We start from the raw sequence: 13,688 nt of genomic DNA on the forward strand, positions 1-13,688 counted from the left end.
GAGGGTGGAAAAGGGAAGGGGTTCGTTCCCCACAAAAAAAAAAAAAAAAAAAAAAAAAAAAAGAGAGAGAGAAAAACCCCTCCCCAAACCAAAGGTGATGCTGCTGTGGGTAAATGCTGAGCTCCTGGAGATGCGCAGACTGAAGTACTGGAGGGAATGGGTGCTCCTGAAGGCAAGATGGTGATTCCTGAGAGCATGGGCAAGACAGGCAGGGGGTGCTCAGGAGAGACCCCAGGGAAATCAGGTCATTGGCTTCCCTGGAGGTCCCTATACCCTGCCTGTCAAATCCCCTTTGCTTTCAGGCTCTTCCTTCACTGTATGTTTTGACATAACAATAATTACTCATTTATATGGTTCCTTCCTTTCAGGGGACTCCAGAAGTGCCTCTCGTGTGATGTGTGGGGGTCTGTCACTGCAGTGTGGTGACTGCGGCTGTTTAAAAGCATTGAGCTATGGTTCTGATGAGGAGTGGGGGATAGGGAATTGTCATGTTAGCCTCTTGCAGCACACGTTGTTTTCTCCCTTGTTGCCAGAGCCTGACTTCTCTGACTTATCCAGACTGCCTTAAAAACATGAAGAATGTCACCTTTCAGGCACAGCAGAGCTCTCTGCCTTGAATGTATGATTTGCGTTTGGGAAATTCGGAGACAGTGAAACAGTTGCCAAGAAGCTAAGGTCCACCACTGACACTGTTCCCTTCTGATCCATCTGTTGGTGCGCCTCTGTGGCCTGTCCTTTCTTACAGCAGCATGCACCAGCTTGCGTATTCAAAATGCAACAAAAATGCAAACTATACCCTTTCCATGTCAAAACCCTCCACTGAACACACACTTTTGCCTTGAGGGAGAGGGCAAGAGAATGAATCATATATGACAGATGTCAGTCACATCACTTAATGCCTCACTGGAAGGCACTGGGATACTACTGTGATGTGGGCAATATAAGCAGCAGAACAGAATAAACCTGGAAGAGGAATTGAGACAGAAAGATCAAACCTAGCCAAGCTGGAACGTCACCGGGGCACTGGAGTGCAGAGCCTTTGCACTGCGTAATGGTCCTGGGGATATACAGTAACTGTGGACGTTTTCCCTGACTTCAGTCCGCTAACAGAGAATGATTGAAGGTTTTCATTGAAATGAATGCACTTTGGAACAGTATTTTAAGAAAAACTCAAGAGGACCAGAGGAAGACAAAGGACCCCTACCCCAACTCTGTAAATAAACACTAATGCCACCAAGATATTGTTCCTTTCCTTTCTGTTTCTGTCTTCCCAAATAAATTTTTAAGGCTGGTGGTGATTTTGTGCTGCCCCTTCAGAGACACTGAGAGAAAACCCTTAATGCAGTTTAGGGACTTACCTGTTGGAAATTTTCTCAGAGCCCACGTATAGGGCACTCCTCATGAGTCCAGCCCGAGTGCCCAGAAATGCCATCTCAATACCTGCCTCAGTATCCCTGAAACACACAAGCAGAAGCAAGCCTTTCTCAGAAGAATAGCCATCTATCTCCCTGCCCCAGGGTGAGGGCCTTTCAGACTAGAAGCCACACCTGGAGACATGGTCGCAAGTTCATTTGAAACGTAACCCATTTACACCAGGAGTGACACTGGCTCCTCCCTGCTACTGACAACAGGTTGTTACTGGCTAACAATTGGCAGGCTTAGACTTGTACCTAGATTCACATCTTTGAAGTTTCCCGGTTTCATTCTCTTCTAAGCAGACCGTAAGCTCCTCTCCTCCTGCTAGCCCTGCTCCAGGCTGCCTGCAGGAGGCTGAAGTGAGGAAGAGGAACTGCAGCGAGAGAATGGCTGTATCAGCGATGCAGAGGATGGGTAGGGTAGCAGAATGACTCCGAAGCTGAATGACTCCGAAGATTGATTCTGATGCATTTTGCTGGAGGTATCAAGAGCACGGGGGGGACAGCTACATGATGGAGAGCCTGCTGCAGTGTGGTGGCCTTAAAGTGAGGAGCGTGTGTTGGTGTAGCTGTTTAAAGATGTGCTGATAATTGGGTGTCCTAGCATGAATGCCACTGGCTCAACCTCTGTTAGTGGTAGGGATATTGGTAACAAACGAGGACAGGAGTCCCATGGCCACACATCTGTGTGTGTAACGTGTTGTCTGCTGAAAGGTCTGTGTGACATACTACAAGCAACAGGTGCCCCCCTGGATATAAGAAAGTGGAAAGCTGTTTGCTGAAGCCAGCCTGTCCACTCCCTTCCTGAGGCTTAGTTTGAAGTCATCACCAATAGAGACAAGATGAAATTCCCTTTTCTTCACTGCTGGTAAGGGAGCAAATTCCTTGCTACCTGGGATGGAACTTCTTCTACAGTCATATGGGAAGTCAAGCCAAAACATGCTGCTGCCATTCAAAGGAATAACTGATGCATGGGGAAATAACTCATAACAACTTTAAACTGAAATGGTCTCAGGTGCCCTGAGATACCAAACTATAAACTAAAGAGGCAAATGCATTGCATCTGAGTTAGGTGCTGCAAAGAACTGGTGCTGAACACCCCTTGCAGTGACACATCTGGATCACTGCTGTCCTCCAGTGATATTCAGACATGGGTCACTTTAATGTTGCATTACCAAAAAACCCCTCACCAAACAAAAGGCTGTCCTGAGAAGGCCCAGCCTGCTGGAGTCTGCTCCTGAGAGACACTTTTTGAGTTATTTCTAAAGCTATTAAGCTATTTCTATCAGCCTTTTGAGCTATTTCTGAAGTTTCTTATATATTATGCAAGGGTCTGTGACTGTTTCAGGCACTGCATAAGCCTGTAGCATCTGGAGGTGCATCTTCAATGGTGTTTTACCTGTATTTATTTCTCATACACTTACATGGACATATTGAGGGCTAGTGTTGTCCAGTAGGCCTCCATGGGTGCAGTGACCACTGCATCAAACAGCACTTCCTGGACCAACTCCTCATCACCTAAGAAGAAGGCAAAACAAAAATCATGAGAGAAAGACATGTCCCTCCCTAGATATCTTGGGGGGTCCCTTGTTAAGGAACATCTGCCCGGCCAGGACAGTGGAGCAATGTAGCACAAAAAGAGGCCTCCTGTTACAGGGCTGAGAACAGGACCTACTACCCTGGACGGCAGAGAGCTCAGGAACAGATGTTACAGCTGAGATCATCAGCCTGGTTCTCCTGCAAACTCAGTGGAAGGGTTTGGGTTTGAATGTGTGGGCAAGCGAGAGGCTTTCAATTCATCAGACCTTCACTCCGTGATTGAACAGGCTGTCCGCAGCCATTGCCTCAAATCCCTGCCTTGACCTTTCTTCTGGGTGCCTTGCTCTACAAGGCTTAGAGAGGACACCAGCTACCCCATTCCACTCAAGAAGTTTTCTTCAAAACCACTAGTCACTTCTTCATGGCCTCTACTCTGTCCTTGTGCTCATTGTCTTCTCTATTAGTCCTCCTTCCTTCCTGTAAGTCTCACAAAACACTGTCCTGTCCTGGTTTCCACCAGATGCTAAGCCCAGTCTAGGCTACCAGTCTAATCCACTCTGGACTGGAACTGAGAGGTGTTTAGGAAGGGGTGAGTTATCATCATGTGCTAAATGACATACTCTAAAACCCCATTTATTTGTCCTGTTTCATTTCTGTATTGCCCTGCTTGCATTCGTCTCCTGTGAAAATGTGATGGCTATTGTACTGCAGATATGCACCTTTCAGTGCTCTTCTAGGTGGAGCCACCCCCACCATTTCAGTGTTTCTGGCTCCACTTTCTGTTTTGAAGTCTCAGGTCTCCCCTAATGTTTTCTCCCAAGTTTTCCCAACTTCCTTTCTCCTTTCTTTGTCACAGCTGTCAGGATCCATCTCTCCATCCTTGTTGTCATTCAGACCTTAAAACCAGAGGTCACCACCAGATCTTTCCCTCCCCTGGCCCCACATGTTTAGGATGTGTCCAAATCATATTTGTTTTTCCTCCACAGCGCTTCCAAATCTGCATGTTTTTTATAGTCAGCTCTCTTGAAAATTTCCTCTTCCACTCATACATCTCCTCTTTTCAGCGTGCTCCAAAGGCAGCCAGGAGGGGTCTGCTCACATTGTGGAAGAGAGGAACAATTATTGGATTACATTGGATTTTAGTTTTAAGAGATTCCCAACCTTGTGCCAAAGGTTTGGGCCTCTCAAGGTGGAGCATTACATGCAAAAGCTTGTACTTGGCACAGCTAAGGGGGCTGAAGCCATGGAGAGTGAGGTGGGCTGAAGGACATCCTAAAGCTAAATTGCTGTAGGGAGTTCCCATGCACAGCTGCCCACCTCTGTCCCCCGATAGAGATCCCACTCTGCGGTGGTGCTATATCAGCTGCTTGTGTAGCTACACATCGCCTGGAGAATGGGACCTGGTGCAAGGGATGAGCGGCAGGAAAGATAATCATTCTGTAACATTTTTTTCCCCTGAATCAGTTATCAATTGTGTTTGGAAAACAAAATTAATAATCCTTGTTCTGAAAGAACCCATCTGTCTAGATGGCACCAATGCAGCCCTCAGAGGATGCTGGCTGGGGCCCTGGGGAGCAGAGTAGTCACAGCAGCTTCCCTGGCTCCTCCTACCATCGCCCCCTCTAGCCCAGCTGCTCAGTCTGCCTTAAACTTGGTGTGCAGCCCCCACCAAGCTCCATTCAAGCCTTTCATCTTTCAGTATTTCCTATGCTGAGACCTTCAGTAAGGCTGAGTTATGTGATAGCTTTGAAATCGAAAAAAAAAAATCCTCTGACAGAGACAGGGAAGTGGATCCTCAGCTCATTTCCACGTGTGAATTAAGCTGGGCTTGAGCTCAGTCCTGCCTGTGTGAGCAGGTGCCACAGGAGCTCAGTCTGCCACCAGTCTGTCACAGTCCCCTCTCCCCCGTGATGGGTACAGGAAAACCCCAGCAGGGCCCTTTCAGAGCCTGGGACTCACATTCCAGGTCAGGTTCCTCTCCGGTGAGGAAACGGATCACAGCCTCCAGCTGGCTGAGCTTCCGGTGGTCTGGATCAATGTCGGTGATGCAGTAAATCCTGGTGGGGAGGGGAGAAACAGCCCGCAAGGGCAAAGAGAAACCGCAGTCAAGCAAATGCTCCTGGAAAATAATAACTGCAAACAAAAATTCAACGAGAAAGCTTGGGCTGCAAAGATTTTGCCACTGTTGCATGCCGTGCCCTCTCCAAATCTAACAATGTGGCTGTAAGTCAAACCCTACCAGTAAACCAAGCACCAAATAATCTGACTGCTGTGCTTAGTAGGGCTGCTGTTATGTTCTCCAGCATAAGCTCACAAGGCAACATAGCAGTCCCAAATCAGTTATCCCAAAGCAGTTATCTGTATTATATGTTGTGCAAGATGTGTACCCGTGTATACATAAACACTAACAAAGTGATGGAGAGACCTGAAAAGCAGGGGGTCATGTGCAATGTGAGTAAGACCAAACTGGGAGCAGGAAAATCAAGAGACAGAAACAAAAGGTGAGATGAGGAATGATCTTGCAGTGTGATATGGTGGCAACAAAAGCTGTCCCAAAGGGACACAGCTGCAGGAGCCTCAGGACACAGTTTGGGGAGAAGGGGAAAATGTATTACAAATACTCTGTATTATAAAAGAAACCAGCCTACTAACCCTGCTTCCAATTTTGACCATTTCATTGTCAGGAGAAAGGAGAGGAAGAGGTTATAAGAGAGAATTACAACTCATGAAGGGGCTGAAAGGAGTGATTTATGAGAGAAGTCTAAGAGAAATGAATATGTAAAGTGTGGTAAGCTGACACCCCAACTTAGGAGTAGAAGAAGGAGAAGTCACTACTTGTGTCTCGAATGTGCTGCCTGTGAAACTTGACAGTGTAATGAGAGGTGTGAAGGGCTGCAGGGCTTCTTGAATATAGTTGTTTTGGCTTTGATTCAGACTGGGTTCATGTGCCTGAATGTAACTGAATCATGGGTTCATGAAAATCCCAAACCTCACAGCAATAAATGGAAAGTGCCATGCTTTACCCTGTTTCACATCCAAACCAAGCAAACCCATAAATTATGCTTGCTATTGAAACAGGGGTCATAAATCACCTTCACGTTCACTAGAAATTAGGTCTAGCCTCAGTTCAGAAGAATGCCAACCAAAAATAAGCTAGGATTTAAAAAAAGCATTTCAATCTCTCGCTAAGCTTACAACAAAATTTCCTGACAGGTCTGACATACTGTAGGTTTTGTAGCACAATTCTGAGCAACACGAGGAGGAACAAAATAAGTTTGAGCACAGAAGATTGATGGTAAATCTCAGGAGACGTTTCTTAGCAGAGGGATGTGCCAGGCCTTGGTGGGATCTCCCAAAGGACAAGGTGGAACTGAATTGCCTGGAGACATTCAGGTCTTTCCAGGTACAGCCCCTGCACAACACTGCTTTTCTCTAGGCCGCAGAGGGTGGTGAACTCAAGCCAAATTGCTGGGAACTTTGCCAAAATCTCATGACAAAGTCCTGTGTCTTTGACAGGATTTCCTCCACTTACCATTCATTTGCTAGAGACAAGTCTGGCTGGAGCAGGTCATGCAAACCTAAAACCAGATAATACACAGAGTATTCAGATGGGTGACAGACAGGCAGAAGGAGCAGTGATGCAGTGCAGTTCAGAGCAGCTACCTTGTCCCTTAGGACAACGTGGCTGTTCCAGATTAACCTACCTTCTTCCACTGAAGTGTTCCCCAGCAGAATGTACTCCCCGTGTCCCCTGGACAGCACAACACCCAGGCTGCAGGCAGGAAGGAAAGCAAGCAGAGGGCTTGTCAGCAAGAAGAGAAGTAATCCCTAAACATGACACTGCGTTCCCTGCAATTACAACCCTTAAAGACATTAACTCCCTCCACAGCTATTAAAGAAAAGAACATCATCAAAAGAGGATTAAGTGAGATCCAATTTCAGTACAAGAGGCTAGGAACCTGCCTGTAGAGTTACGAGGCATTTTTGGTGACAATATTTTTGGCAAACGTTGTAGGTTCAGGTCAGCAATAACGTTTCTCACATTATGCCAGTTTCAAACCTTTTCTCAAAATTTGCTTGATTTCTTATGTGGTGTTTTATAATTTTCAGTTTATAATAAGGTTTTGTTTAGAGCTATACAGCAGAACATAAAACATACTCACTGGAACTGAAAATTGAAGATATCTAATTTCTCTGAAATGAAACAACATGCTTCACCTGAGGTGTAGCTTTTGCACTCTGAACTTCAGATAAATCATAATATTCCTTTTGAGTTGACCCCAGCAATATTTAATGGATATAGGAACAAAGTTGTCAGTTATTCACTCTACTCATGAATCATAGCCAGTTTTATGAAGGAAAGGGACCAATTTGCTGTCCCTGATGGCAGGACTTCTGATACACCCTATTGGTGTCCTTGCTCACCTGAAGGGTGTGCCACTGATGTCCGTGAAGAAATAATCATTGGTGAGGAAGAGAACTCGTTTCTGGAAGAGCATGAATAAGAAAGTGAGAAACCATCTGACAGACCAAGAGCATAGTGATGATGGGGACCTGGGATACACGTCCCCAAGGCTAAGTGAAAGCCGTTGATCGTTACCAACACTTCACACCCTGCTAGGGCTGGCTGGAGCCAGGGATGAATGTGCAGTATTCAGCACATTCAGCAATTTGTGACTTTCAGGATCCAGGCAGCCACTCTGTCTTTCCATCTAGGGCTTCAGTTAAGCCTTTCTTTGCTCTGGGGCTCCTGCACAGGCTGCAGGAAGGGGTGAGGGGAAGCAGCCCTGCCTCTTGCACCCTCTGAGCCAACATGCTGGGGCCCTGCTGCTCTTTTGCTGTACAGAGCAACCTTGATGGCTTTGCACATCATCATCATCATCCCCAGCAGGAGTGGGGCTCTGTGGGGCAGGTGGGAAGGAGAGGTGGGGTCGGAGGAGAGGCAGGATGGCAAACCTACCCACTGTGTGGGTGGGCAGCTGGGGCCAAGTCTCCCCACTGCTGTGGGAAATGCTGAGATTCCTGACATTTGCTTTCATGCCAAACTGGGACAAAACATTAGCATATTCCAATTTTGTTAAGAAAACATCGGTAAAAGAAACAATTTACATTTTCAAATTAAACAAAAGTGCTGATTCAAATCCAAGCCATTTTGATTCACGTGAAAATATTTTTTTCAGACTGACATTTCAACTGAAGACATTTCAGATTATTGAAAGCTGTTTCAGAACTTCAGCTGTTTGCCAGACTGGCCTTTTCCGGTAGGAAAGTGTTGATTTCAGTGGAACGCTTTTCCAAAGGAGAAAAGTGTTTGGAAAGTTTCTATCCAACCCTTATGCCAGTATATGAACCCTAATATGTTTAAAATCCCAGCCCCGGTCTGAAAACGAGGTGAGAGGATGTGTGTGGGAGACAGGGAGTGAACACAGAAAACTCAGTGTTCCCCAGGGAAAGTCGTGCCGGCTCTAACCTGCTTAAGCCACGCAGCAGTGGAAGTGGAGCGAGGCACAAAGGGTGAACCAGCACCAGCTCCACCGTGCACCCCGAGTTTGTGCACACTGCGGATGGTGTGATGGGGACGGGGGTTATTGTTAGGTGAGGAGGTGGCAGACGGCTCAAATCCTTCCCTCTCCTCTCTCTCCATGCGTGGCAATTGTGTACTGCTGAGCAACCAGCTCTGATGCTTTTGCTGAGCCGAGATGTTCCGAAAGTGCTGTGATACCCCCAAGGAACGTGGTGGTGTTTCGGAGACTGTGGGCAAGGTACAAGAGGTATTAAGCCTCCCTTTCCTTGCCAGTCTGATCTGATGGCAGAGGTGGGGAGGCATGGGGGAGGAGGAGACATGAGGGGGTAAGCCTGCCCCTGGGAGAAAGGTTGCAGCAGAAAACGGCCCAGGCGTGCCACTACTCTGAGACCCTTTCCTTCAGCAGGGCTTGTTCTGCTCATTCTTTCTTCCCCTGCCCTGCCCCTCTTCTGCAGACGCAGCCACTCAGCGCTTGTGCCTTGTGGGAGGGAGGGCAAACCTCTGTTGGGGCAGAGGGAGGGAATGGCTGGCCAGCCCTCCCCAAGACAGCTGGAGGTATCACCACTTATCCATGGGAAGGAAGAGAAGCAGAGACACTCTTGAGCCAAGCAGGGCTGAGGGTGATCAGCGAGGACTTTGCTACATAGCACAGAGCAAGGGAGAAGACAAGAACATGGGCTTGTTGGCACAGTGATAGGATGGCTGACAACCAGCACCTGCGGTCTGGGAACACATGTATTTCCAGTTTTGGTATTGTCACTGTACTAGGCAGCCAGTCCTGGATAATGTCATTATCAGTGCTTTGCCACAGCTTCTACCCACATCCTCACTCTTTTGCTTTCACAGTCACTACCCTTTTGTATCCTAGCTGCAAGCAAGGACATTTTTGCCACTAGAGCTCTCGAACAACTGCCCCTTGTTGTCGGTATTTTCCCTTCTGTACTTCACTCCACTCTCAGTACCTTCCTGAGATCAACCTGGGGAACCAATGTTTACATGGTTGACAGAATAATTTCTATCCCCTTCACTCAGCCCTTCTCTCTGCCATCTGACTGCCTCATTCTCTTTGTTTCAAGGCTCTGTCAGCACTTTCTTTGTTTCAACACTGCTCTGGTTCATCAGTTAGCAGAGTACAAGTGGGAATTGCTAAGTTTCTCTTCTGGTCCTCACTCCGTGTGTATTCTGATAATAGTAAAACTGTCACATACTCAGATTCAGTCTCATATTATGCTTCATAACGCTTGCAGAGTCGCAGAATAAAACAGCTAATATCTCTTACCAAGGCTACTTTTTGTTATCTTTTTTCCCTGAGTAGGAGAGCAGAAAGATGTCCCTAAAATAGGGAACTAAAAAGGTATCTTTGGATGACTCAGAAGAAATGTTATTGAGGGTGCAAAGAGACAGAGAAAGAGGGTAACTTAGCAAAATAAGCAATCTAGACTTACAAAGAATAGATCTTGCTGGAAAACCCTGATTGCTTTTCTGACAGAATAACAAAGGTAATGGATGAATGGAATAAAGGACATGCAATGTATCTGGGTTTATATAAAGCAGTTGAAACAGCTTCTAATGAAATTTTATTCTAAAGAATCAGTTAAAGTGGGCTTAAATAAGATGTGGAGTGAGAACCAGCTGCAGTACTGCAAACAAAAACCCCAGTAAACAACATGGCATTGAAGGAAAATGATCTAATGAGAGGAACAGACAGAGTGTGTCTTAGGAGCCCTTATGTACAGTGATCTGTAAGACAAAATAAACCAACATTTCTCTGCATACTGAGAAAAAGTCCCAACAGCCCTAAAAATTAGAATGACTGGACAAAAAGGACTGGGAAAATGGCAACTGGAAAAAACAGCTAAGAAACATGGAAACCAAGGCAGCTGTTCTGGTGTAGCTATGGGAGGGAGAAAACATTGAAGGGACAACAGAAAGGAGATTTGGGGCTCCCTGTTCAGAAATATCCTGTCGCAGAGAATAGATGCTCTCTGCAGAGCAACAGGGAAACAGTACTCAAATAATTCAGTGAAGCCCTGGTACTTGTGTACCAGAAATGATACAAGAGACAAAGGGAACAAAAATAATTGCTGAACTGCTTGGACTGGAAAGCATTGCAAATGCAGTTGTTGGCAAGGCCCAAGAGAGGAAGGACAAAGCCATTGACAGGTACCTGGTAGTTGCAAACACCAAGAATAGAGAAAGAGAATTTAGTTACAAGATCCAGCAGTACAACCATTCAGAGGAAACGGAGGGGTGTCTTCATTAGGAAATGGCACAGTTTCAGCAGTGGCTGAGAGCAGTCGGTTTATTGGAATTCGTGAAAAAAAGGTTCAGCCAGCCCGATCGCTGAAAAAAATGCTCCCTATAAAAGATGGAAAATTTTCCTGAAATATGGAAGACTTCTGGGCAGTGTAACTTGCAGGACTCTGGAATACTTCCTAACAGGAAATGATGAAAGCCAAAACCTTTAGGAGAGTTAAATAAACGTGAATGAAAAAGTACCAGTGAACGTAAATGTACAAGACAATTTTGCACTGATTCCAAGGGAAGATGTATAACCCTACATTAGAGCTGGTAGGGAACGTTCAAAAGTCTCCATTTCACTAGAACTTTTCATAAAACATCTGTAAATATTTGCAAAGAAATTTAATCCTGGACCTGGATGAGGGAAATCGCATCCTGACAGAGTGAGGGGCAAAGTTTTCACTAGTGTTTTTGGGTAAAAAAAAGGGAGTTGCAAAATAGCCTCCAAATCTCTTTCTGTCTAGGTCAGCCCAGCATAGTCCTTCCCCATTCTAAACTCTTGAAGATCTCAAATTCGTTTCACAGCCCTATATGCAATGAACAACATGGGTTTTGTCTTTGCCTGGACAAAGTAGGGAGCTGTGAGGCGTTTCCAATGCCTCTGTAAGAGCAGAATGTTGGTAGGTATAAAGAGCACTTCTAACAATGCTCTATTTTATGTCTTTAGTGCATGTGTTATATATGTGGTGAAACAATAAAATCCTCGCTCTCAGAAACGCTGAGCATTAAAACTGCATCCTTCATGGCTCTTCAGCACCCATTTCCCATCCCGTCTCTCTTGTGACCTGAACAGAAGGATAATTTCTTACCCCTTTATCCACAGGGACCTTCACATCCATAGAGAGGTAGCCCGTTTCCCCATTGATCATGGCAGTTCTCAGCTGCAGAGGTGAACAAGATTAGTATTAGTGTCTGCAGGCAGGGCAGGACAGGAATTAATAGGGCCACGTGTCATTAATGAACGGGGGCTGGCAGAAAAGAGTGACTGGGTTCCTCCCCACCCCGAGCTTTTTCTTGCTTCTTTTAAATTGAGAACCTGTTCTCAGTGGTCAGGATTCTTGTTCAGTCAGGCTCATAAGTGGCACAGAATAATAATGGCTTATGCTGAAAGCTTGTTGATATGTCTTTTTAGTGAAAGGAAAGGATCTGGCAGCTATGAGATTGCCAGTGCAAGTTTCAGACTTCACCGTTTGGCAGCCAGAAAGTCATTAGCACAGTGCTTTGAGAGCCTGGAAGAGGAGACACCTGAGAAACCCACTAACTCCCCCAGACTGATTCCAAAGATCTTGGACATTTTTTAAACTGATTTATAAATTATAAACTGTATTCAGCACCACTTCTGAGGTGCAGCAAAGCAGCTGTTTAACACAGCAAAGCAAGACTGTATGATTACAGGGTAGGCAGTGAGAATACCACTTTATTCAATCCAGGTTCCAAAGGCAAAATGTAATTTTCACAGTGACTCCCAGCCTCTTGCAAGAAAGAGCCAGGGAATTTTTTCCACAAGTGCAGAGGCTTTAACTTTATATCCAGCCTGCCAGAGCGTATCAGCCTATTGCTTCAGCCTGGACAGAAAAAAAAAAGGTGGGAAGTAACTTATTCATTCACACAAATTGCTTCCTTGCTTCCAGAGACAGGCCTCTCTTCAGGTGCTGGCCAGTCTCAGCTGCGTTTGTGTTACACGGCCACAGTTCTGTTTATTATGGCTGTTTGATGTGGGTTATTTACAGACCTAGAATATAAAGCTTGTGTTTCCCAAGGCCCACATCTTGGAAATCAAAACACTGACTGGTACTATTACTCCTTTTTGGCTAAGAGCATTCGACCTCCTGCCAGAGCCACGGCATACTCTCTGTTCTGGTCTGACAGCCTGCAGCATTTTCTATGGGTTTAGGTCAGATATTGTTGCTTCATCCGTATCTCCTTGAATGTCAGGCCTCTCTTGTTGCCCCACAAGGCAGTGGAGAAGTAAATCAGTGGACATCCAAGATCTCTTTGGATCTTCTCAGCTCCAGCTAGGCTGCGGACAGGCTACTTGTCCTGTGCCCAGCCCCCAGGTGACAGTGACTGTGGGTTGGTGCCCCACTCCGGGTTTGCTGCTTCTTCCTCAATAGCTTTTTCTGCATCCAGAAGTCAATTACAGTCCTGGTGTCTGGGAACCCCCAGAATGCTCAGTCCTTTTTAGGCAGAATACTTCCAGCAACAGCTGGCCTCCACTTTGAAAAAAGTGTAGCAGAGTTTGGATGAAGGGGTGGTCTGGTGCATGCTGTAGTGCTTCTTCCCAACACCCCAAACAACAAATTCTCTTGCTCCGGGGCAATGAGTCTGTGCCATCTCCATCACTGGCAGCGAGTGCTGCTGACTCCTTTTCCCTCTCCGCTTGTGTAGTTTCAAACCAACACAGACATATGGTTTACCTGAGGGGTCTCACAACATCTAGGTGTTTTGTCACTCAGTTTCAACATCCTTGCAGGCTAATTTCTTCAGTGACTCTGTCAAGGCTGAAGAAAATCAAGGCTGGGTGACAGCTCCTAGACTGCTGGGAAGGACCCCTCGACCCTTCCCTTTTCCCCTTACACAGAGAATATCCCTGCGTTGCTTTATAAGCAAGCCAAAACATCCTTGCTTCCAAGCTAGAGATAGTACTACTGGTATTTTCCAGATAGTGCCATCTTCCCTCCCCTAGATTTCTTTTTAGCAGCTGGCTGTATTACACATCATTAGCACTTGGGCATATTTTTCCAGTCTGAATTTGCTGCTTATCGGTGTTGCTGAGATTATACTGCAACTGATGTTGAGTCTGTCATTGATCTAATACCATAGCTGCAAATCTGAGTGTTGAAATGTTGGCAGCTTTCTGCTGCAGTGGGTGTATCTTGAGAGTCTCTAGACTTGCTGAAGTCACACTG

The 13,688-nt window shown here is 46.0% G+C and overlaps 1 protein-coding gene across 1 annotated transcript in view; it reads right to left on the bottom strand.

The window, feature by feature from the left end:
* Positions 1–13,688, bottom strand: part of CACNA2D4 (calcium channel, voltage-dependent, alpha 2/delta subunit 4) — a 132,522-nt gene that overhangs the window by 73,977 nt on the left and 44,857 nt on the right. Inside the window, exons 18-24 of the mRNA XM_009879747.1 lie at positions 11,589–11,660; positions 7,380–7,441; positions 6,659–6,726; positions 6,487–6,532; positions 4,914–5,011; positions 2,840–2,933; positions 1,359–1,454 (exon numbers count right to left, since the gene is read on the bottom strand). Coding sequence (XP_009878049.1) covers positions 1,359–1,454; positions 2,840–2,933; positions 4,914–5,011; positions 6,487–6,532; positions 6,659–6,726; positions 7,380–7,441; positions 11,589–11,660 — 536 coding nt within the window. The remainder of the gene's footprint in view (positions 1–1,358; positions 1,455–2,839; positions 2,934–4,913; positions 5,012–6,486; positions 6,533–6,658; positions 6,727–7,379; positions 7,442–11,588; positions 11,661–13,688) is intronic.

The sequence above is a fragment of the Charadrius vociferus genome, unplaced genomic scaffold, assembly GCF_000708025.1.
Source record: "Charadrius vociferus isolate BGI_N301 unplaced genomic scaffold, ASM70802v2 scaffold90, whole genome shotgun sequence".
In the NCBI taxonomy this organism is placed as follows: domain Eukaryota; kingdom Metazoa; phylum Chordata; class Aves; order Charadriiformes; family Charadriidae; genus Charadrius; species Charadrius vociferus.